At 62.1% G+C, this 21,583-nt stretch overlaps 1 protein-coding gene across 2 annotated transcripts; it reads right to left on the bottom strand.

The window, feature by feature from the left end:
- Window positions 1–1,088: 1,088 nt before the first annotated feature.
- Window positions 1,089–16,499, bottom strand: SLC4A1 (solute carrier family 4 member 1 (Diego blood group)). 2 transcript variants are annotated; one of them, XM_036450854.2, is made up of 20 exons: window positions 16,344–16,499; window positions 12,654–12,736; window positions 12,426–12,516; window positions 11,381–11,445; window positions 10,237–10,417; window positions 10,013–10,148; window positions 9,302–9,425; window positions 9,136–9,220; window positions 8,796–8,980; window positions 7,848–8,058; window positions 7,200–7,412; window positions 6,860–7,008; window positions 6,549–6,743; window positions 5,131–5,304; window positions 4,703–4,792; window positions 4,113–4,279; window positions 3,399–3,652; window positions 2,269–2,438; window positions 1,991–2,167; window positions 1,089–1,339 (listed from the first exon to the last, which is right to left on the bottom strand). In XM_036450854.2, exons 2-20 carry the CDS (start codon window positions 12,666–12,668, stop codon window positions 1,259–1,261), a joined length of 2,763 nt encoding a protein of 920 aa, XP_036306747.1. In that variant the 5' UTR covers window positions 12,669–12,736; window positions 16,344–16,499; the 3' UTR covers window positions 1,089–1,258. The 2 variants fall into 2 exon arrangements, with proteins under 2 accessions (XP_036306747.1, XP_045442157.1); XM_045586201.1 differs by lacking the exons at window positions 12,426–12,516; window positions 12,654–12,736; window positions 16,344–16,499 and adding an exon at window positions 11,782–11,825.
- Between the last annotated feature and the right edge of the window lie 5,084 nt (window positions 16,500–21,583).

The following is a 21,583-nucleotide window of genomic DNA, read 5'->3' as shown; positions in this document are numbered from 1 at the left end:
CCCCTTTTCTTTTCTGTTTCTCAGTTTCAACCATCTCTTACCATTTCTAGTTCTTCTGACTCCTTTTATATTTTTGTTTTTTAAAAAAATAGACTTGCCCATATTCTGCAGAACCCACTGTCTCCTTCAACTGGTCAAATCTGGGTTCTCCCCAAGATTCCGCTTGGGTGGGGCTGGGGGCAGTGGGTCACTAATGGGGATCTGGGCACGTGTGAGGCCAAAGTACAGTGACAGCTCTGAGAAAATACACAACCAATAAATTACAAACTCCCCCCCTCCCCATACCCTCCCTCCCCACCCACCCAAATCTAGAACAGACTGAGTTCCCCGTCACTCCCATCCCTCGGCAGGTTTCTCAGCTCTGTGAGCTCTGTGTCCACAGGGCCCGGGGGCTCACTAAATGCTTGTGGAATGAATGAATGAGTGAATGAATGAGTGAATGAATGAATGAGAGTACGGGGGAAGGGAACAAGCACTCAGGAGTCCTGAGTCCCAGCCCTGATTGCCTCTTTACCCACGCCTGGCCCTCCCCGGGACACCTCCTCTGCGCCAGAGAAACGGGTCCCCAGGTGGGGGTTGGAGCAGAGAAGTGGGGGGGGGGACCGGCAGGGCGTCCTTGAGCAGGGGAAGGTGGATGACTGAAGCAGAGCACAGGGCTCTGGCCTCAGAACCGGGAGACCCGGCCCAAATCCCAGCTGTGTGGCCCAGGAGCTGTGTGGCCTTGGGCAGGCTTGAAGAAGAATGACTCGGGCATAATAGTCCTCTCCGAGTTCACAAAGCCCTTTGCTCACATCTATCGTTGGTCCCAGTAACCATCCTGCAAGGTGGGTATTACTATCAATATACCCATTTTACAGGAGAAAAAGCAGAAGCGGGGGAGGCTAAGGACTTGCTCAAGGCCACATAGCTAGCTGAAACTTGAACCCACCCACCCAACTCTCTCCCTCACCACTGCCCCAGCCTGTGCTGGATGGAAGTCTCCCAGCAGGGTGTCCCCATGCCGCAGTGTGGCAGCAGGGGGTGCTGCACAGTGGACGCCCTAATGGGAGCTCCGCTGGCCATTCCCAGCCCAAAACAGTCAGTCTGGCCATTGTGGAAGGCTTTCTAGACACCCCTTCCTCCCCCCACCCACAGCCCCGGGGCCTTCGCTGCTGCCCCAGGAGGGCCCTGGGGGTTCGTGAGGTGGCCTTGAACTTCTGCGTTTCCTGAGGAAGTGAAGCAGTGGAATGGGGGAGAGGGCTGGGGCCTGGGCCTCCTCTCACACAGGCATGGCCACCTCGTCATATTCATCCCGGCCTTCCTCCTCATCCAAGCTCGGCTTGGCATCATCAGCATCCAGCTGGAGGCAGGGCAGGAAGGAGAGAGGGTGAGTGGCCCGGGGCCCGGTGAGTCCTCCCCAGGCCTGAGAGGCAGCCCTGGAGTGAGGAGACGGCCTGGCTCTCTTTGAACCTTGGGAGGAGTCCCGCCTCCAGGGTTGGTCCACATGAGAAATTCCCAAAGGGCAGGGAGCCCAGGAAGGGCAGGGAGCCCCGGGCATCGGATGCCCTTTGCAGGAGGCAGGCCTCTAGAGGTCAGGCAGGGGACCCCTTCACCAGGCACCCCCACCTTAGACTATTCTCCTGGAGGAGCAGGCGCTTCCCAAATGGTTTATACCGCAGGACCAGCCGCCCAAGGGTCAGGACAGCTCACGGGGGTCACACCCGTGTGCCTCTACCCCTCTCACCCACCCTGTCAGTACCCTCCTCTCACAGGCAAGCAGGCCCAAGGCTCAGAAAAACGAGGCCCCCTTGGATGTGGCAGTGCCAGGATTTGAACACAGGCCCTAGATCCAGACCCTCGCCGCTCGGCTCTCTGCCTTCCTCAATTCTGGGACCCACCCTCTCTCAGGAGCGCCCCCTGAGCCAGCTCTGGGTCCTGCCCTCCGGCTCCTGCTCGCTCTCCCCCTCCCTCCCGCCCAGGCCCTGCGGGGGGGCGGGGAGCTGCCACTCACACACTGGAGCTCCAGGTTCCTGAAGATGAGCGGCAGCAGGAGGCGCCGCAGGGGCACGGTGAGGATCAGGACGAAGGGCAGGGCCAGCGAGGTGGTGGGGAAGGACTTCACCGCCCACAGCCCCGCCAGGCAGACGATCTGGATGCCGGTGAACAGGTGCATGCGCCAGGTCTTCACCTGCGGGCGGGCGGGCGGAGGCCGGGGTCATCGCCGCCCTGCCCGGCACCCAGCACCCAGCACCCGCCCCACCCTGGGCTGGGCAGCGGAGGGCCCCGTACCCGCTTGACGTAAGGCACATCCGGGTGGTACTTGGGCGGCTTGAAGAGGAGCAAGATGCGGTCAAAGAGCTGGATGCCGCTGAGGGACGTGACCCCCATGTAGAGGAAGATGCCGAACAGCACAGCCATGGGGATGTGGGACAGGACAGGCCCCATGAGGATGGACAGGCCTGCGGGGAGAACCACAGACGTTCAGCCCCACATGCCCTGGAGTACGTGAAACCAAGGCGCCAGGTAGAGTCTTCTCTGTGTTTTTCTTTTGTTTGTTTTTTTGCCCCTCCTCACCTGAGGATATGTTTAGACTGGGATTGAACCTGTGACCCTTTGGGCAGTGGGATGGTGCTCTAGCCACTGAGCCACATAGGCCAGGGCTCTGTGGATCCTTTGAATAGGTATTACCCACCTTTTAGAGATGAGGAAACAGACTCAGAGAGGTAAAGCAACTTGCCTAAGGCCACACAGCTAGTAACTGGCAGAGCAGGGAGGCAGGCTCCTGCCTGCCCGTCTTCAAAGCCTACTCCTGAGACCCAGGGAGGTCACAGGGTCAGAAAAGCCCGCTTTTCTCCTCACCCTGGCCCAGAATGCCTCCATCACCCTCAGTCGGGAGCCTAACCCTCCTCCAGCTAGCACCGGCTTCACCTTCTTTAAGAAGCTTCCCAGCCTCACCATCAGCCATCACAGTGAGGCCCACACCAGGTCCAGCGGGACTCACAGCTGCTCCAGACTCAGATCAACCGCAGCGACCCTCTGTCTTCTCCTCCCCCTCCCCTTCCCCCCTAGATCATGCCCTGGAGCACTACCCTTTGTGTCTGTCATAGAGCAGCTGAGCTAGAGAGACGGAAGGGGCATCTAAGAAACCCTGTAACGGTGCAAAAGGGGAAACTGAGGCCCGCGGGCCAGGGCTGGAACTCACAGTCAGTGAACTTAGAGAAGGCTTTAGCAATGGAGGCCCTCCTTCCTCCCAGGCTCAGATGCCCATCTCAGCGCCCTGGTCCTTTCCTCCGGAATCCCATCATGTAAGGAGCGCACCAGGGAGATGTGGGCAGCAGGTGTGTGGGGAGGGCTGGAGGGGGCTGGAGGCCAGGGGCGGGGCCAGCGGGCGGGAGAGAGTGTGGCCGGCCCTCACTCACCCACAAGCACAGAGATCAGGAGCCCGCTGATGCGCTGCTCCTTGACTTCCTGGATCTGGGCTGCAGCCCCGGGGGCGCTGGCCTTGCCCATGACGGTGAGGGCGTTGGCGTGGGTGACAGAACGCACGGTGGTGGCGCTGAGCCAGGGCATCCCGAAGAGAGTGGCCAGCCCGCCCATGCCGATGACCAGCAGCAGGTCCAGGTGGAAGCCGGAGCCCTTGATCAGCTTGCGCTCTGGTTTGCTGATAATCAGCCTGAGGGGTGGGGTGTGTGTGTGTGTGGGGGGGTGTCGGGGATAAGCAGGGCTCTTCCTCCCGCCCCCCTCGGCCCCTCCTCTCTTCCCCATAGTGGAGTCTGTACGTGCCTCCGTTTATCCTTCTGTGCCCATCCCCCTTGGAGCTCTGTGCCCCCCTCCCGCCCACCCCATCTGGAGAATCCGGACTCCAAGAGCGGAAAGGTCTTCAGGCATCTTCACTGAAGCCAACGAAGCGTAGGCTCCAGCCAGCGTCGCCGGCCCAGGTCCTTTCCAAGACCTGGCTCCTTACTTTGTATTCTCCTTTTGTGCTCTTTTCCTTACAGAGGGCTCCCTGAATTACACACCGCTGGGTCCCACACAGGCTGGCCCCGCCCCCCCACCCTCCCACCCCTGAGCCTGCAACCCGTCCCTTTCTCTGCCTCCAGCTCTCCCGGGCCCAGCCTCACCCGGGCCCTTACGTGGTGATCTGGGACTCGAGGAAGATGAGGATGAAGACCAGCAGCGCGGGCAGGGCGGAGGCAAACATCATCCAGATGGGGAATTGGGAGTACAAGCCCAGCGGGTGGATGATCCAGCCCCGGGCCGAGGAGTTGGAGACTTCCAGGCCTTTGGGCACCTTGAGTTTCTGCGGGAGGGGAGGGGGTACGGGTGAGAAACGGGGCAGATCGGGGCCTGGACACTTGGAAGCTCACTTTTATTGCGCATCTCCTGTGTACCCAGTCCCTGCATGGATGTCCGACTTTTACATACATCTCATCCCAAACGCTACAGATGAGGAAACAGGGTCAGAGGTGATGGAGCTTGCCTCCCGTCACACAGCTATTTCGGGGCAGACCTGCCTGGCTCCAGAGCAGGCTCTGTCCTGCTGCCCTGAGCTAACAGTAAAGGGGACAGCCTGGCCCAGCCCCAGCTTCAGCCCCCGGGGTGCTGGAAGGCTGTGGGAGGAACGTGGGGCTCCCCGGGGGCCAGGCATGGGGTAGGTGTAGTTGACTCCAGATTCGAGGAAGACATTCTGGGGAAGTGGAACGAGGGTAGAGGAGAGGATCACCTGGGTGTAGGTATCCTGGATGAAGAAATCAACCATGACCATGATCATGATGGAGATGGGGACCCCAAAGTCTCCGATGATCCGTCGCAGCTGAGGGTGGGCGGGAGAACCAGCGGTTAGTGCAGGTTGTCCCCCACCTCCCACTTGGCCCCTCCTGGCCCCTTCCTGCCCCCTCGTCACTCAGGTCCCTACCCCCTTCCACGCCCTGGCCCTGCCTCCCCGCTGGGCTCTCAGCCTGGGCATGCTGAGAAGGGGGGAGGGGCGGCTTCCCTGCAGGGTGGGATGTGGATGAAGAGGGGCCAGGGAGGCTTGGGTTGGGAATGGGAATGTAAGGAAAGAAGGGGAGCTAACGGCACTGAGGGAGCGAGGAGGGTGCTTTGGCCTGGGATAGGGCAGGGCAGGCAGGGGCCGTGGGGGCGAATGCTGACCTTGCCGGGGAAGTAGGAGCTGTTCTTGAACTTGCGCAGCGTCATGGCTAAGAAGAAGGTGCCGGCCATGAGCACGAGGGAGAGGAGGGCTGTGTTGGGCAGGACATCCTCAGGTTTGGGGTCCATCGTCACGTTGTGTTTGTAATGCTTCTGCAGCGGGTGGCTCTGGAAGATCTGCGGCAGAAAACCGAGGCATCCTGTTCCCGCCCTCCACCCTCTGTCCATCCCTCTGTCTGTCACCATCTGTCCATCCCTCTGTCCATCACCCTCTGTCCGTCCCTCTGTCTGTCACCATCTGTCCATCCCTCTGTCCATCACCCTCTGTCCGTCCCTCTGTCTGTCACCATCTGTCCATCCCTCTGTCCATCACCAACTGTCCATCCCTCTGTCACCACCCATCCGCCCATCCTCCGTCTGCCTATCTCCTGCAGCTGACAGGGTAACAGGGACAATGACATTCTATGGCTTGGTTTTCAGGGGTGCGGACCAGGCTCGGCTTGGGTGAGGTAGGCCATGAAGGTAATATGTACGTACCTGTGTGTGTGTGTGTGTGTGTGTGTGTGGTGTGTGGTATGTTGTGATCTGTGATCACCCAAGGCCTGGGAGACACGAGGAGACTGGGAGACTGGAGTATAGGGATTTAAACACTTGGAAAGACCCACCAACCTACAGAATCAGGGACAGACATATGGTGTCCACCCTTCCTATAAAATGCAGACCCAGCCTTAGCTGGTCTGGCTCAGTGGATAGACACAGCCCTAGCTGGTCTGGCTCAGTGGATAGACACAGCCCTGGCTGGTCTGGCTTCAGGACTGAGGACTGTAGGGTCCTGAGCTCGATTCTGGCCAAGGGCACATGCCTGGGTTGTGGGCTCGATCCTCAAAGGGGGGCGTGCAGGAGGCAGCTGATCAATGATTCTCTCTCACCATTGATGTTTCTCTCTCTCCCTTGCTCTCTGAAATCAATAAAAAAAAATCTATATTTTTAAAAATGCAAACATAGAGGCAGGCCTAGTTTGAGGTGACACAGCTGAGGAGTCAGGGTGCTCCGTCCACAGGACCTGCGGTTCTTGAGGGCAAGTGCAGGAGAGGGGGGTACATCAGAGCCTCAACCCCCCTCCTCCCCCACCGTCCCCCCAAAGCGTGCAATCCCCCATTTCAGCCTCACACACATGCTCACCCATTAGTCATCTGTGCGGTTCTAAACATGGACATGTGCCCATAGAGGGGCCCTCTCCTTGCCACAGTCATGGCAAGAATACCAGCAGCAGGTGTCAACACGTATGTGCTCCTAGTCACATACCATGAACACACGGCCCCACCAGGGCCAGACAGACAGGCAGTCACCTGGCTTTTGCTCCGCCTCACCCCCCCACCCCCCACCCCCCACCCCCCGCCCATGCCCGCTCCCCCGCCCACCTTGATCAGCTTGGTGAACGTCTCGTAGATGAAGATGAGGGAGATGAGGAAGGAGAAGATCTCCTGGGTGTAGCGGGAGATGAAGCGGACTAGGAAGCTGCCCTCGAAGGCCACCACCAGCACCACCATCAGGATGAGCCAGAAGCCGATCCACACGCGGCCCACCAGGTACTCCAGGCCGTTCCTGTCGCAGAACTGCGGGGCGGCCAGAGGGACCGGGGTCAGACGCGCAGGCCGGGCCCCGGGCGGCGGGCGGGCGGGCGGGGCGCGGAGGCCGGGCACGGGGTCGCGGGGGGCCGGAACGGAGCTACCGAGAAGAAGGCTTCCTCGAACACGAGCAGGGGCCCCGAGAAGCCGAGCACGAGCAGGGGCTGGGCCGCCAGCAGCGCGAAGAGCACGCCCTGCGCCGCGGTGGAGATGAGCAGCTCCGACACACCCATCTGGTTCTGCGTCTTGTCTCCTGGGGGGAGGCGGGACGGGGGGGGGGGGGGGGGTGTCAAGGTCAGGAGGCCATGTCCGGGGGCCGGCGGAGCGTTTCGTGGGCATGCGGATGCAGCCCGGGGCCCAGAGTGTCTGATGGGGCAGAAGTCGGGGCCCACGGTGCCCGGAGGATCAGAAGAAAGGGGGGGGGGGGCGCGCAGAGGCACTGACCCAGGAGGCCGCCAAAGGTGACGGCAGGCGACAGGGCGGCAAAGTAGATGAAGATGACGGCAGCCAGGACCTGGGGGCTGAGCGCGTCCGTGATGTCGCTCAGGTAGCGAGGGTAGCGGCGCTTCAAGTCCCGCGCCAGGCCCCCGAAGAGCGTGCCTGTTCGCTGCAGAGGGTCATCCGGGCCTCCAGGGACCCCTGGGCCTCCGTTCAAATCTGCGGCGAAGAACGGGACCATGGTCACAGGGGACAGCCGGGGGAGAGGCGTGGGGAGAGGGGAGGAAGGGGAGGGGGTATGGTCTGATGGGAATGGGGTAGCCCAGCGTTTCCCAAACTTTTGACATGTGTGTACCCCTTCTATAATGTTCGTAACGCTGAGTACCCCTCGCACTCATGAGATCGTAGAATTAGGCGCAGCTAAGCAGGGTGCAGTGCATATCCCCACAGAACTCCGGTGCAATGCGTACCCCCACCAAACTCTTCCCGTGCACCTGGGGGTACGCGTACCACGCTTTGGGATACACTGGCTAGGCCCAAGGAGGCTGGGTGGCAAGAGGATTGGGAGCAGGGACGCCAGGTGTTTGATGGGGAGAGGGAGGCGGGGCTCACAGGGCGGTGCGGGTGTCTGGGGGTCTGTGGGGGGGCGGGTACCTAGGCCTTTGTAGAATTTGGGGTCTGGCCTGGCCGGGCTGGGCAGGTAGCGTCTCCGCAGCAGCTCCTTCTGCACAGGCACCAGGCTGAGCAGGGCCTGCTCCGAGGGGGTGTCCGAGGGAGGCAGCACCAGGCTGCAGTCCAGGAAGCCCTCCAGGGAGCGCACCAGCTCCTGCCGGCTCTGGGCCAGGTACGCGTCCGTGCGGAACACCTGGGGGCCAGAGGAAGGGTCAGGGCTGCCTGGCCCTGCGGGGGGAAAGGGCCCAGGATCCACAGCCAGGGCCCCCGAGGACAGAACCCTCCTGCCTAGCTTCTCCTTGCTCGGAACTGCTTTTCTTGTTCACCTCCTTCACCCCATCCCACCCTGCAACACCCCCCCCCCCCCACACACACACACTGTGAAAGGGTCGGGGGGAAGCAGACCCGGTCCTAAATGAAGAAAGGAGATGCCGAAACCGGTTTTTGCTCAGTGGATAGAGCGTCGGCCTGCAGACTGAAAGGTCCCAGGTTCGATTCCGGTCGAGGGCATGTACCTTGGTTGCAGGCACATCCCCAGTAGGAGGTGTGCAGGAGGCAGCTGATCAGTGTTTCTCTCTCATCGATGTTTCTAGCTCTCTATCCCTCTCCCTTCCTCTCTGTAAAAAAATCAATAAAATATATTTAAAAAAAAAAAAAAAAAAAAAAAAAAAAAGAAAGGAGAGAGAACTAAGCAAACCTGATGAAGCCAGGCAGACTAGGCCATTCCGGGCCAGACGTGACCAGGGAGAAGCAGGTCAGAGGGGCCAGATCAGGTCACGCCAGGCCGACCAGGCCGGCTGAGCCAGCTGACTCGGGCCAGACACGTCAGGAACAGCTGGATCGGACTGAACGGGCCAAGCTGGTGACGCTAACCGGCCCAGGCCAGGCCACCGCAGCCTGGCCCCCCCGGCCCGCGCCGGCCCCCCTTACCCTCTCGGACATGAGGATGGCGGCCGCCCGGCCCAGCTGGCGGTAGTCGATGTGCGAGGCCTCGGGTCCCAGCAGCACCAGCAGGAAGCGCACGGGCACGCGCACCTGCACCGCGTCCTCCAGCTCCGCCGCCTCCTGCAGCCGCACGAAGCCCAGCACCGGCCGCTCCAGGAAGGAGGCTCGGCCTGCGGGACGGGGCGGGGGCGTGAGGCGGCCGGGCCAGGCAGAAGGGCCACGGCGGCCGGCCGGGGTCCAGGCGCAGGGAGAGGCAGGCTGGGCCAGGGCAGGCGGGGGAAGCAGGGGTGTGGAGGGGTGAGCAGGGAGGAGCACCACTGCTTACCCACTAGCACCAGGGTGGCCTCCGAATCCGGGGGGATCTTCTCCAGAATTCCAGACGGTGAGTGGCCCGCGGTGCCCCCCTCTCTCTGTGGGAGGAAGGTGGTGAGGAGAGCGCCCGGCCCCCTCCTCCCCTTGCGGCTCCCCCCTCCGCCCTGGGGCAGCCTCACCTGCTCACAGAAGAGCTGGGTCTCCAGCGAGGGGTGCTGGGGGAGCAGAGGCTCGGAGGGCTCCCCCGAACGTGTCAGGACCGTGGGCTTCACGCCTCCCAGGCCCTCCAGGTCTCCAGCGTGGCTGCGGACACAGGGGCGTGGGCTGAGTAAGCCGCTCAGGCCGGGCTATCTGCCAGCACTGGGATGGGAGGATCCCCGAGGACGGTGGTCGGCAAACTCATCGGTCCACAGAGCCAAGCGTCAGCAGGACAACGATGGACATTTCTTTTGAGAGCCAAATTTTTTAAACTTAACCTTCTAACGCCACTTCTTCCAAACAGACTCGCCCAGGCCGTGGTATTTTTGTGGAAGAGCCACGCTCAAGGGGCCGAAGAGCCGCATGTGGCTCAGGAGCCGCGGTTTGCCGACCACGGCACTAGGACTCCCAGTGGCCAGACTAGAAAGTTCCCTGGGGCAGAAGGAGAACCGGCCTCCTCGGGGGGATGTCGGCTGTCAGCAGGCGCCTCTTTCCGGAGTGACTCGGTGGAGCCGGAAGAACGAACGGAGGGAAGGGCCTGGAGAGCCTGCCCTCGGGGGGCCCCAGGGGTCCCCACCTGTCCAGAGCTGTCAGAGGGAAAACGGGGGGGCCTTTGGATTCCCGGGGAGAGCGGGGCGGATGGCCGGGGGAAGCCCGTGGGGAGCGGAGTCCGGGAGGGGGCGGCCGGGCACCTGTGTTTGAGGAGCAGCACCCGGAGCAGCTCGTCCCGGTCCTGAGGCCGGATCTGCTCCTCGTAGAGCAGCTGGTCCAGCAGCTGGTTGGCCACCCCCGCCAGGGAGGTCTCGGGCAGGCTCAGGAGCACAGTCCCTGCGGGGCACGGAGGGTGAGCGGGCGGCCGGACCAGCCCCCTCCCCACCGAGCCCGCGAGGGGTCCCGTCAGGGCCGCGGGGCTCACCCTTGGCGAAGGCTCGCTGCAGCTCCAGGAGGCTCCAGAAGGTGAGGTAAGACAGGTGCGGGCGGCCCCAGGCCCCGTCCTCCCCCAGGTTCTCCTCCACCCGCACCCAGCGCGCCGCCTCCATCCACTGCGGCTCCTGGTTCTTGGCGTCCATCATGAGCTCGTGCAGCTCCACATAGACCTGCGGCCCACAGACCGGAGTCAGCCCCCGGGCTCCGGGCCCAGGGCGCGCGGGCACGCGGACACGAGAGATGGTGGGAGGCCCAGGGCCCTGGAGCGGCGTTGGGGGCAGGTCCTGAGCTCAGAGGGTCAGCGGGTGGGGGGGGGGGGAGGGGAGACTCCAGCTGGAGTGTGAGTGATGGGAAGTGCGGGGAGATGCTTGAGGGTCCTGCAGGCAGGGCCCACACTCTGGCTCTATCCCTCAGCTTCCTGACTGGCCCGGGCCTCATTTCAGAGGCGTTTGGAGAACCTCAGACCAAAACGGGGCTGGAGGGGGCACTGAGAAGGGAAAGGAGGGGGAGTCCTGGGGTCCTCAGGTCATCTCCTGCCTCACAGGCTGTTGGGTGGGTGTGAGGCTTGGCTTGTTCTTGGGTGTCTTTGGGGCCAGGCAGCCACTCCTTTTTTAAACTTTATTTTAATTTATTGATTTTTTTACAGACAGGAATGGAGAGGGATAGAGAGTTAGAAACATCAATGAGAGAGAAACATCCATCAGCTGCCTCCTGCACACTCCCTACTAGGGATGTGCCCGCAACCAAGGTACATGCCCTTGACCAGAATCGAACCCGGGACCTTTCAGTCCAAGTCCGATGCTCTATCGATTGAGCCAAGCTGGTTAGGGCACGGTGGCCACTGTTGAGGGCCTGGCTGAGGACAGAACGAATATATCAGCCAGCTGGGCGGTCTGAGGACCTGCAGGGATGTGGGGGGCCGGCCGAGGAGGTGTTATTGTTTCTTGTTTCCCGGGGGCTGCAGGGCCAAGGGGGAGCGGTCCTCTTTCCTTCCCCCCAATTCCTAGGACCTGTCCCCCCAGCCTGTCGGTGGCTTGTGTGAAGCTGTGCCCCCCGCCCCCTGCTCCTCCCTGACCTAATGGTGGGCCCCACGGCAGGGCAGGAAGAGGAGCTGGGGGAGGCGGGGTCCTTACCTCGTGGGTGCCTGGCTGCGATGGGGCTTGGTGGTAGTCTGTGTCTGTTTGCTCGGTGGGGTGAGCTGAAAACCGGAGGCTGGTTAGTGCTACCACCGGACGGACGGACGGACGGACAGTCCTGGCCTCCGCCCTCAGCCCCAGAACCCAGCCCCAGAAACCAGTGCGGGGTGCTGTCCCGTGGTGCCCCCACCCCACCCTGGGCGCCCGTGCCCGGTGCTCGGCCCAGCCTGGCTCTGCCACGCCACACCGACCGAGCCTGGGGAGGCCCTGGGACTCCTCGGTGAGGAGCGGAGGGTCCTCTCCCAGGCGATGGGGGGCACCTGAGCGGCCATGTGCAGGGTTCCCTCAGGGTTTCCGCGCCTCAGGCCACCGCCTGGGACCCGTTCCCTCCCTCTCACCTGCCTCAAGGATCCTGCCCGTCCATGGCTTCTGCCTGCTCCCCGCTGAGCTCTGCCCCCTTTATACTGCCCCCTCGCCCCCCCCCCCAAGCCCTCCATTCCCGGGGGGCCTCCTATCACCAATGCTAATTGCCTGCACTTAAGTCCTGTTGACAGTAAATAAGCACCTGCCTGGGGCTCCCCACTAAGACCTTGGGCGACCAAGGGAGGGTTCCTGTGGTCCCCCTGCCTTGGGGGTCCCCAAGGCCCCCAATGTTTCAGGACCCGTGGACCCCCACATGGAACAGTGTTCCCAGAACAGGGCCGGGGCCGGGCCTAGGAGCCGGCGCCGGGTGGGCGAGGGCGGCCTGCGGGCTCCTGCCTCGAGCCAGACAGGCCTGGTGCCCTCTCACGTCTAAGGGACGCAGGATGGTGACGGGTGACCGGCCCTGCCTGCCCCCAGTGCCCTCCTGTGATCATTTCAAACAGAACTCTGTTTACCCTTCAATCAGCCAGGATTGCGGGAGAACTGGCCCTGGGGCTGGGATGGGGGTGAGGGGAGTGGGGAGGGAGGGAGTTGGGAGAAGTGGGGAGGACGAGTCCCCCACAGGCCCCTGCCTGGGGCTCGGCAGCTCTCCCAGCAGCAGAGAGGGAGCTGGGCTTACCTTCTGGCTCCTCCACCTGGGGCACAGGGACCCCGGGGTCCTCATACTCCTCCTGCTCTAGGATGTCGTCCAGCCCCTCCTCGAACTCCTCCTGCGGGAGTGGCCATGGGGCCGACTGTGAGGGGCGTCCGAGTCCCCGAGTCCCCGGGGGAGGGTGGGAATGCAGGGCCAGGTCCCCAGAGGCCCCCTGGGGGGGGGGGGAGCCTGCAGATGCCAGGAAAGACTCACCTGCGAATCCCCCATGGCGCTGTCCGGATGGTCCGATTATCCGCAGGGATCTGAGCCCCCAGCATAACCCGCACTGCGGGCCCCTGCAGGGAGAGGCGCGGGCTGAGAGAGGGCGGGCGACCCTGCAGTCTCCCTGTCCGGCCCCGGAGCGGCTGCATTTGGGTGGACGGTGTTGGGGGCCGGTGGGGTCAGGGAAGAAGGGGTGGGGGGCGGCATGGAGGAAGAGCTGGACTTTCAGAGGTGAGGGCCGGCGTGCAGGGCAGGGGAAGCCTGGCCGGTGAGGGTGTTCGGGGTGGATGGTCAGATCCCGCAGATCTGACTCCTTTCTCCACTGGCCAGGCCTCACCTGCCTTATGTCCTTGCCCGTCCCTGAGACACAGCCACCCCCAGGCAGCCTGACCCCCCCACTCAGTCCTCCGAGAGCCCCCGCCACCCGCGCTCTCACCCATGCTTGGCGCTGGGCTGGGGCCGCAGCATCCTTGGGAGTGGCCCGCAGGTCCCGGCGGAGGCGGCCCTGCTTCTCTCCCGCCTCATCCAGACTCGGCCTCTTTTTATCTCTCCCCACGTCCCCCGGACCTCCCGGGATCCCAAGCCCGGATCCGCCCCGGGGCCTTTGCATGTGCAGCTGCCCACACCCTGGATGCCCCTCCCCCTTCTCACATGTCAGGCCTCCAGATCCCCTCCCTGACCGCCCCAACGCGCACTAACTAAACCTGTCATTTTCTGGTGTCTGGATCCATTTGTGCACCTGCTGTCTGGTGATCCCTCCAGAAGGAAAGGCACAGGAGGGCCAAGACCCTGCATGCCTCAGCCCCACTGAATTGTCCCCTCCCAGCAGAACGGTTCCGCATAGTCACCGTTCGTAAACACAGGTAGAACGGATGTGAGGATGTGTCCCCCCGGCAGGCATGGGGCTCTGGGTTGTGGGGAATCAGTGTGACTGGGACCCAGACGGCCCTGTGCCTCCGTTTCCCGGCTGTGTCTCTAGCAGAGAGGCAGGCATGCCCCCCCAGGAGTGTGAGCACAAGTCCGAGGGTAGGGGGTGGCGGAGGTCCCGTGGATGGCCCCGGGCTGAGTATGAGAGACGTGCTTTGCCCCTCGCCCTGGGCAGCCCGGGGCATGGTGGAGAGAGGGTGGGCCAGGCTGGCAGATGTGCCTTCTCCGTGCTGCGGGTGCTGAGCAGTGGGATGCTGAGATGAAGACACTGCCCTCCTGTCCGGAGGCTCCCGCCCTGACTGGGGAGACAAGCCCGGGACACGTGACAGGCTCAGGGCTCAGGAGATAACAGGCCCCGCAGACACAGGAGCTATGAGCGGAATGTGCTGGGTGCCGGGGTCTGAGCTGTGGGGCTGGGGGTGGAGTGTCTGGAGGAGGGGACGCTGGTCCTGGCCTGGGAGCCCCGGGGTGGGGGGGAGGGCGTAGGGGGGGGGGGACGGCCCCGTGTGAGCGGCGGCAGGCAAAGGGCAGAGCTGGGACCCTGCAGGGCGGGAGGGTACACAGACAGGACCGCACAAGCACTTTCTCTCTGAGGAGTGGGCGGCCCTGCAGGCCTCAGAGACAGGAAGGGGGGCAGGACCCACAAACTGAGGACGGGGGGTCCCTGGCTTGGGGTGGTGATAGGGCAAGTGATGGCCATGGGAGTGTCCCAGAGCCTGAGATGGGACCGTCCCTCCTGCACAGCACCTGCCCCTTGAAGGTCCTGATCACATATCACTGTTCTCCCTCCCTCCCTGTCCCTCCCGTCCCCCTCTCCCCACGTTTCTCTACCTGCCTCTTGTCTCATCTCGACTCTGTCTCTCTTTTTTTATACATGTATTTTATTGCTTTTTTACAGAGAGGAAGGGGGAGGGATAGAGAGCTAGAAACATCGACCAGCTGCCTCCTGCACACCTCCCACTGGGGATGTTCCCCCCAACCAAGGTACATGCCCTTGACCTTCCAGTCCGCAGGCCGATGCTCTGTCCACTGAGCCAAACCGGCCAGGACTTGATTCTCTTTCTGATCCCTCTCTGGCCTCGCCTCTGCTTCAGCCTCTCCCCTGCAGATGCTCATCAGCGGCACGGGGCCTCTGCCCGTTTCCCATCTGAGGGCAGAGGGGCCTCCGGGACCCGAGAATCCAGGCTGCCTCTCTGACTGGCCGCACTGACAGCTCCCAGCCTCCCTAGGTGTTGGCCATTCTGTCTATAGAACAGGGGCCTTCCCACCGGTTCTAACGTCAGAGGGAGAGAGAAGAGGGGAGAAGAGCTGCTCCCCAGGCTCATCACCCGGATTGCTGCCGTCACGGCCCAGCACCTTCCAGCGGCAGGCCTCGCTCTGCCTGACGCTGATAAGAGCCTACCGCTGATCGCTGCCCTGCATCTGGCAGCACAGCAAACACCTGGCCGGCCGGCCGCCCGCCCGGGGAAGGCCAGATAAGGTGAGCCAGGAGCAGAGCTCCCAGCTGGAGAGGGCTGGGGGGCCGGCCCCGACCAGATGACAGGGAGGGCTCCCTGGTGACGTAATCGCCCCAGTGTGGCGCCAAGCCTACTGCCTTACTTCTTTTTCTTTTCTTTTTTTGCCTTATTTCTTATAACCCCAAACCCCTCTGCGCAGTGGGCAATGTCACCCGCGGTCTTACAGAGGAGAGGGCCGAGGTCCAGAGAGGTTTGCCTGGTAGGTGGGCATCACAGACAGGACTGAACCCTGCCTACCTGGCTCCAGCTGCATCTCAAACCGTGAGACTGAGCTGCCCCCCAGGAGAGAAAACAGCTGTTCCCCGGCTTAGGGATAGTAATTCAGGGCATGGACTCTGCCGTCAGACTGCCCGGGTTCAAATCCCAGCCCCGCCGTTTGCTGACTGTGTGACTTGTGTGACCTCGGGCAAGTGACTCAGCCTCTCTGTGCTTCCGTTCTCTCGTCTGTAAAAGGGGGTGATAATCATAACATCTACCTCAGCCCGGCCGGTGTGGCTCAGTGGTTGGGTGGTATATTTTTTTTTTTTTTAATTTTTGAGGAAAATCTACCTCACAGACTTGTTGTAGCCCCAAGCTCATTGTATAAAGCAATTGAAGAAGTGCCTGGCGCATAAGGAGCTCTGGGTGGACGCTTGCCATCACCATCACTGCACCTGGGTTCAGTCCTCCTCCCTCTCGTCCCCGAGCTCCCGCAGTGAGCCGAATGCTCTGAGTGCTCAGGTGGGGGGGGGGGGGCGCCTCCTCCCCCTCCAAACAGAACCTGGAGCAGGGACAGTGCCAGGCCCCCCTCAGAGGCCCCCCGAAATATCCCAGATGGGAAGAGCCGACAACCTTCCTCCTAAGACGACAGTGAGGAGGCCTAGGAGGCATACATGGGGAAAGAAGGGGCTGGAGTGAGACCTGCGTCTGTGGGATCTGAGGGGCCTGCCAGGGACCCCCACACACATTCACCCACCAGCCGCACACACCTCTGTCGCCACGTGCCAGCCTCTTTTTCCTGACACCGGCCGCTTTTCTTAACATCGGCCGCCCCGCTCACCCCAGCGGCAGGTGCCAATGGGCCTGTGCCCTGAGGGGCAACAACACACACTGCAATGTTCTCACCCCTCCCACCAGCGCCCCGCTGGGAGGTTAGGGCACCTGTGCCCACTGAGGCAGAGATTTGGGATGGGCACCTGCAGAAGCCCTCCCCACAGGTACCCCAAGACCAACCCTAACCCCTCCCGGCCCTGCTCACCTGCTCACGAGTCTCAGGGTCCCTCGGGGAACTCCTGCAGCCACCGGTGCCCTCTGCCAGCCAGCCGAGCTCACGCCCGCTCTAGCCGCACCAGGCTCTCGCTCCTTCGCCCCAGGGGCAGCTTGCAAACCCCTGACTCATGCCCCCGCCTCCTAATCTGCCCGCCCATGGGCCACAGGAGCCCCTTCTCCCCCCTCCGCCCCGCTTACACGGGGTGCCCGGTAAACAGAGTTATCTCTCACGCACATCTGGACAGCTGTGAGTCCGGCCCACCCCGCCCGCCCGCCCGCCCGCCCGCCCGTGGCCCCCAGCACCTCCCTCCGGGCCCCTGGGGCTCTCCGGGTCTTCCTTTGTGGGCTCCGGTGTGACGGCTGGGCTCTCAGCACGCCCAGCCCCCTGGCAGGGCCGGCCCGGCCTGCGGACGCCCCTGTCCTGACTGACGCGGTCCATCCTCCCGCTGGCCGGGCCCCTCCGCTCTGGCCCAAGATGCACCGGCGCCTTCTCCTCTCCTTTCTGTGTCCTCCCTCAGCACCTCCTCTTCCTCTCCGCCTTCCTCTCAGCACGGACCTGCCCCGTGCTCACAGGGCCCCGGCAGCTCCAGGAGAGGGGGCCCCGGCTGTGGTCTCCCCCAAGACCCTGCTGGGCTCCGAGAGCTGGCCCCTGGGTGCCAACATGCCGCCAGTCAGTCAACCTGAAACAATGTCAGGTCAACAAAACAACCTTCCCCACACAGGAGCGCGGGCTCACAAAGCCCCAATGTCTGGCACAGTGGCTCCTCTGTCGGCAGCCTGGCCCAGAGCGGCCGCATTCTCGGCCCACGCTGGGCCCTCCCCACACCCCCAGCGGGACAGTCTCTGCTCCCGGGGTACTGGGGTTGGCCTCCCTTCCTGGGCTCCGCTTGCTAAAAAGGCAGAAACTGGAAGGTGAGTTTGGATCGACAAGGAAGAAGAGAGGTTTGAAAGCAGACAGCAAGAGGTTTTCATGGACACTGCTCCGGGCCATGGAGGCGGGGAATCATCCCGGCCCGGCTCTGCCACTGACGGGCTGTGGGACCCGGGCGGGCCAGCGCCTGCCCCTCTCTGTTCTTTAGCATCCTCACCCAGAGAGGGGCAGTGCCGGCTCTGTGGCCGCCAGCCTGGGGGATTCTTCGCTTTATTATTTTGTTTATCTTCACCAGAGGCTATTTCCCCACTGATTTTCAGAGAGAGTGGAAGGGAGGGGGAGAGACAGAGAGAGAGAAAAACACGGACATGACACTTCGATTGGCTGCCTCCCACATGTGTCCTGACCAGGGCCTGGGCAGGACATGCCTGCCACTGAGGCACGTGCCCTCGACTGGAATCGAACCCGGGACTATCCACTGAGCCAAACCAGCTCGGGCGGGATTCTCTGTTTTAGATCCCAAACACAGAAACAGAGACAGGGACGAAGAGATGGGGGTATCCAGCAAGTCTACAATCATTTCCCGGGTCTCCAGCACCAGCCTGCACTGCCGGGCCCCATGCCCGGCGGAGAGGGCAGGGCAGGGCGGGGCTGATGGAGCCGGAGCCCTTCTGTTTATGGGGTTTCCTCCTGTTTATGGGGTTTCCTCCTGTTTATGGGGTTTCCTCCTGTTTATGGGGGCTTCTGTGCCAGACCCCGTGCCGGGGGCTTCGCCTGGCGGTCACACTCAATCCTTCCTGCACCCCATTCTACAGAGGAAAGGAACACAGCAGAGGCAAAGGGCTTCCCGGTGAAGACAGTGACCGTGGACGGGTATCGCTCGGAGTCCTCCAAGCGTCTGGGAGCCGGGCGCTGCTTATTGTTATTTCCCTCTCACAGCGAGGTCATCCGCACGGAGCTGGAGGACTCCCCCGGGCCCCTGGGCTGGTGGAGCCTCCTGCGAAGCACTGTGCCCCCTGCAGTCAGGACAGAGAGGCCCTGGCCAAAGGGGCCGGAGGGTGCTCCTCGGCTCCCGGCTGGTGCTCACTCTCCGGCCAGCGGAGTCCGTCCCAGGCCCTGGCTCAGGCGGGGCCGGCTGCTTCCGTGGCCTTTGGCAGCCAATGCCAAGTCACAGCCCTGCCTCCCACCAGAGCCCAGAAAGCCAGGTGCATGGCCCCCCACCCCCCTCGCCTGGCCCAGGAGCCGGGGAGCGGGGGGCGGGGGAGAGCTGAGCGCAGGAGGCAGCCCTGAGCACCTCTTCCAGCCCCAGAGCGGACGGGCAGCTGGCCTTTGGGGGGGTGACAAACAGGAACGTCTGGATCAGAGCGGAACCTGCCCGGCTGCTCTGCGGGCACCCCTCCCGCAGCCCAGCGCCGGCTCACACGCGTGTTCTGGATCGTTCCCGTGGCCCTGACGGGGTGAGGACGTTTCCCCCAATCTGCCCAACATCGTGCTTGCGTGTTTGAGCTTCTCCGGGAAAGAGCGAGGCTCCTGTCCCTCGTTTTATTCCACTCTGGAGCCGGGCCAGCTCAGTGCAGCTGGGGGCCCCGGGAGCTGGCACGGGGCTGGGCGCTGGAGAAACGAGATGAGCCCCCCTCCCGCCCCCTTAGCCATGGCCCTGGGTAGGACGGAGATGTCAGAAAGCCTGACATGCTGGGGAATTCAGGGGGACCCCGGGCACCTTGAGAGCCTATCCTGATTGGCCTCCCAGGGCCTCACACTCTGTCATCCTCTCCCCTCAGAGTCCCTCTTGCCACCCCCATCCTGCCATCGCCTGAAGCTCTGAGGGAGGAGCCTGCCAGAACCCCTCCTCAGGGTCCAAGTCTGTGCTCACAGAAGTGGGGGACCAGGCCAAAGGGTATGAGGTAAGCCCGGGGTGGACCCCCAGACTGGCTGGCAGAAAGCCACCCCGAACAGTGACTTGGTTGCAGCCCCACATGATGATCGTCTGGACCAGCCAGGGGGGCGCTGTGGGCAGGGAGCGAAGTTCTCTCTTATCTCTCATCGTCCTGGATGCAGCCGTCCTCGTCCTGGTCCTCGGGAGAAGCAGAGACTGGGCAGTGGGCGTTGGCAGGGGAGGCTGCTTCCTCTCCCTGGCAATGGGTGTGGCACTGAGGTGTCAGGAGGAGCAATGTGGGCCTGTGACCGCTGGACCCCCTAGAGGAAGGGGGAGGGAGAGAGAGAGAAACATCCATGATGAGAGAGAATTATTGGTCGACTGCCTTCTGCACACCCCACACTGGGGATCAAGCCCACAACCCGGGCCTGTGCCTGACCTGGAATCGAACCGTGACCGTCTGGTTCATAGGTCGATGCTGGGCTCAGAGTGATTGTTTAGAAACAGAAGTCGGAGGACGTCACCGCCCTGTATAAAATCCTTCATGGCTCCCCCACACGCGGAGTAACACCCACCCCGCTTCTGGGCTACTCCTGCCCCTGCTCACCTCCCGCCTCCGGTCCCACCCAGGCACCAGCGCCATTCCTGCTGGTCTCTCCCCACCTCCTAGGGGCTCCTCCCCAGATTCCCCAGCTGGGTCATTCTCGCTGTTCAGTCTGCAATAAAATGTTACCCCCCCAAAACAAACAAACAAAAAAAAAACCCCGCCTTCTTTGACTATCCATTTAGAGATAACCTTTCTGTGAGCCACTAGGTAAAGATGTTACATAAAATCTTTCTGGAATTTGCCGAAACCGGTTTGGCTCAGTGGTAGAGTGTCGGTCTGTGGACTGAAAGGTCCCAGGTTCGATTCCGGTCAGGGGCTTGTACGTTGGTTGCGGGCACATCCCCGGTGGGGGGGGGGTGTGTGTGTGCAAGAGGCAGCTGGTCTCTCATCCACGCTTCTAGCTCTCTATCCCTCTCCCTTCCTCTCTGTAAGAAATCAATAAAAATATATTTTAAAAAATATTTCTGGAACTAAGCACTAGGACAAGATCTGGAACTTCAGATGAACTGATAGGTTCTTTGTTTCAGACGAGGGAGGACTACCTACCTCATAAGGTTTTCCTTTTCCCCCCCCTTTTTTTAATGTATTTTATTGATTTTTTACAGAGAGGAAGGGAGAGGGATAGAGGGCTAGAAACAACGATGAGAGAGAAACATAGATCAGCTGCCTCCTGCACACCCCCTACTGGGGATGTGCCCACAACCAAGGTACATGCCCCTGACTGGAATTGAACCCGGGACCCTTCAGTCCACAGGCCGACGCTCTATCCACTGAGCCACACCGGTTTTGGCAGGTTTTCCTTTTTATCTTGCTGCCAGGAAACTTGGAGTTTGAATTAATGTGCCCAGAGGCAGCCCCAGCCAAGCTCTGGAGAAGCACTCTAGTGGACAGACTGTGTGATCTGGAACCAGGTAGCCTGACCTTGCGTTTCAGCCATTGCTCTGTGAGCAGGACATCCAGACTCCTCTGAACCGTAGGACCGTGGTCGCAAACGCAAAGCTGTTAGAAGGATTCAGTGAACTAATACATGGGAAAACCCTCTAGACATGACTGGATAATGGAGAGACGGTCAGGGAACACTCAGCTAGCCAAGGCTAAGCTGCAGCCTCTCAGGCCCCAGGAATTCTCCCACAAGAGAGTGACGTAGTCAGGGAAGGCTTCCAGGAGGCGGTGTCTTGAACGACAGGTGGAGTCCTCTGGTGCAGAGCATTCGACTGCATTATCCCCGTTGCCTACAGTGCTAACCGCTGAGGTCACTTTCAGTTTTCAACCCAGTCCTGCCTCCATCTTCCCACCCTTTTAGGTACATCTCAGCCATCGCCAATCCCACTGTCTACCTGCTGTTCCGGGGGTAAAGCACAGCGCGCAGGAGGAGAGAGCAGCTCACAGGTCTCCAGAGAGAGCGAGGTTTCCAAGGGAGGGAGAGGTTAGTCTTGGGAGGAGCCCGAGCCCCAGGCAGGAGGCTGAAACCTAGGCCTCCTCTCTTCCCCATTAACCAGCCACCTCTGCCCCCTGCCTCCTCATCCATACAGAAAGGCTTCATCAACGCACACAAAGACCACCCGCAACGCGGTGAACTGTCTGTCCTTACAGACTGCTCTTGGTTAATCCTCACCAAGCTGGAAGCCAAGGGGACACGCAACTCCTAAGCCAGGGAGCTGGGACGGGATTCCCATGCTGGCCGCCAGGGAGCAAAGCTTGAAATGGGGGCAGGGAGGGAAACTTTCCAGGAAATGGCTCTGGCCGGGTCAGTGGCAGTTGGAGGTCAGACTGGTCTGAGGGAGCCGGGCGCACGTGGGACGCTCAGCTGGGGCTCCGGAGGCCGCAGCGGACCGGAAAGCCACGATGCCAGAGGCCTGGGCCTGGGATGGACAG

Source organism: Pipistrellus kuhlii, unplaced genomic scaffold (genome assembly GCF_014108245.1).
Source record: "Pipistrellus kuhlii isolate mPipKuh1 unplaced genomic scaffold, mPipKuh1.p scaffold_m20_p_22, whole genome shotgun sequence".
Classification (NCBI taxonomy): domain Eukaryota; kingdom Metazoa; phylum Chordata; class Mammalia; order Chiroptera; family Vespertilionidae; genus Pipistrellus; species Pipistrellus kuhlii.
This window is presented reverse-complemented; position numbering and strand designations above follow the sequence as displayed.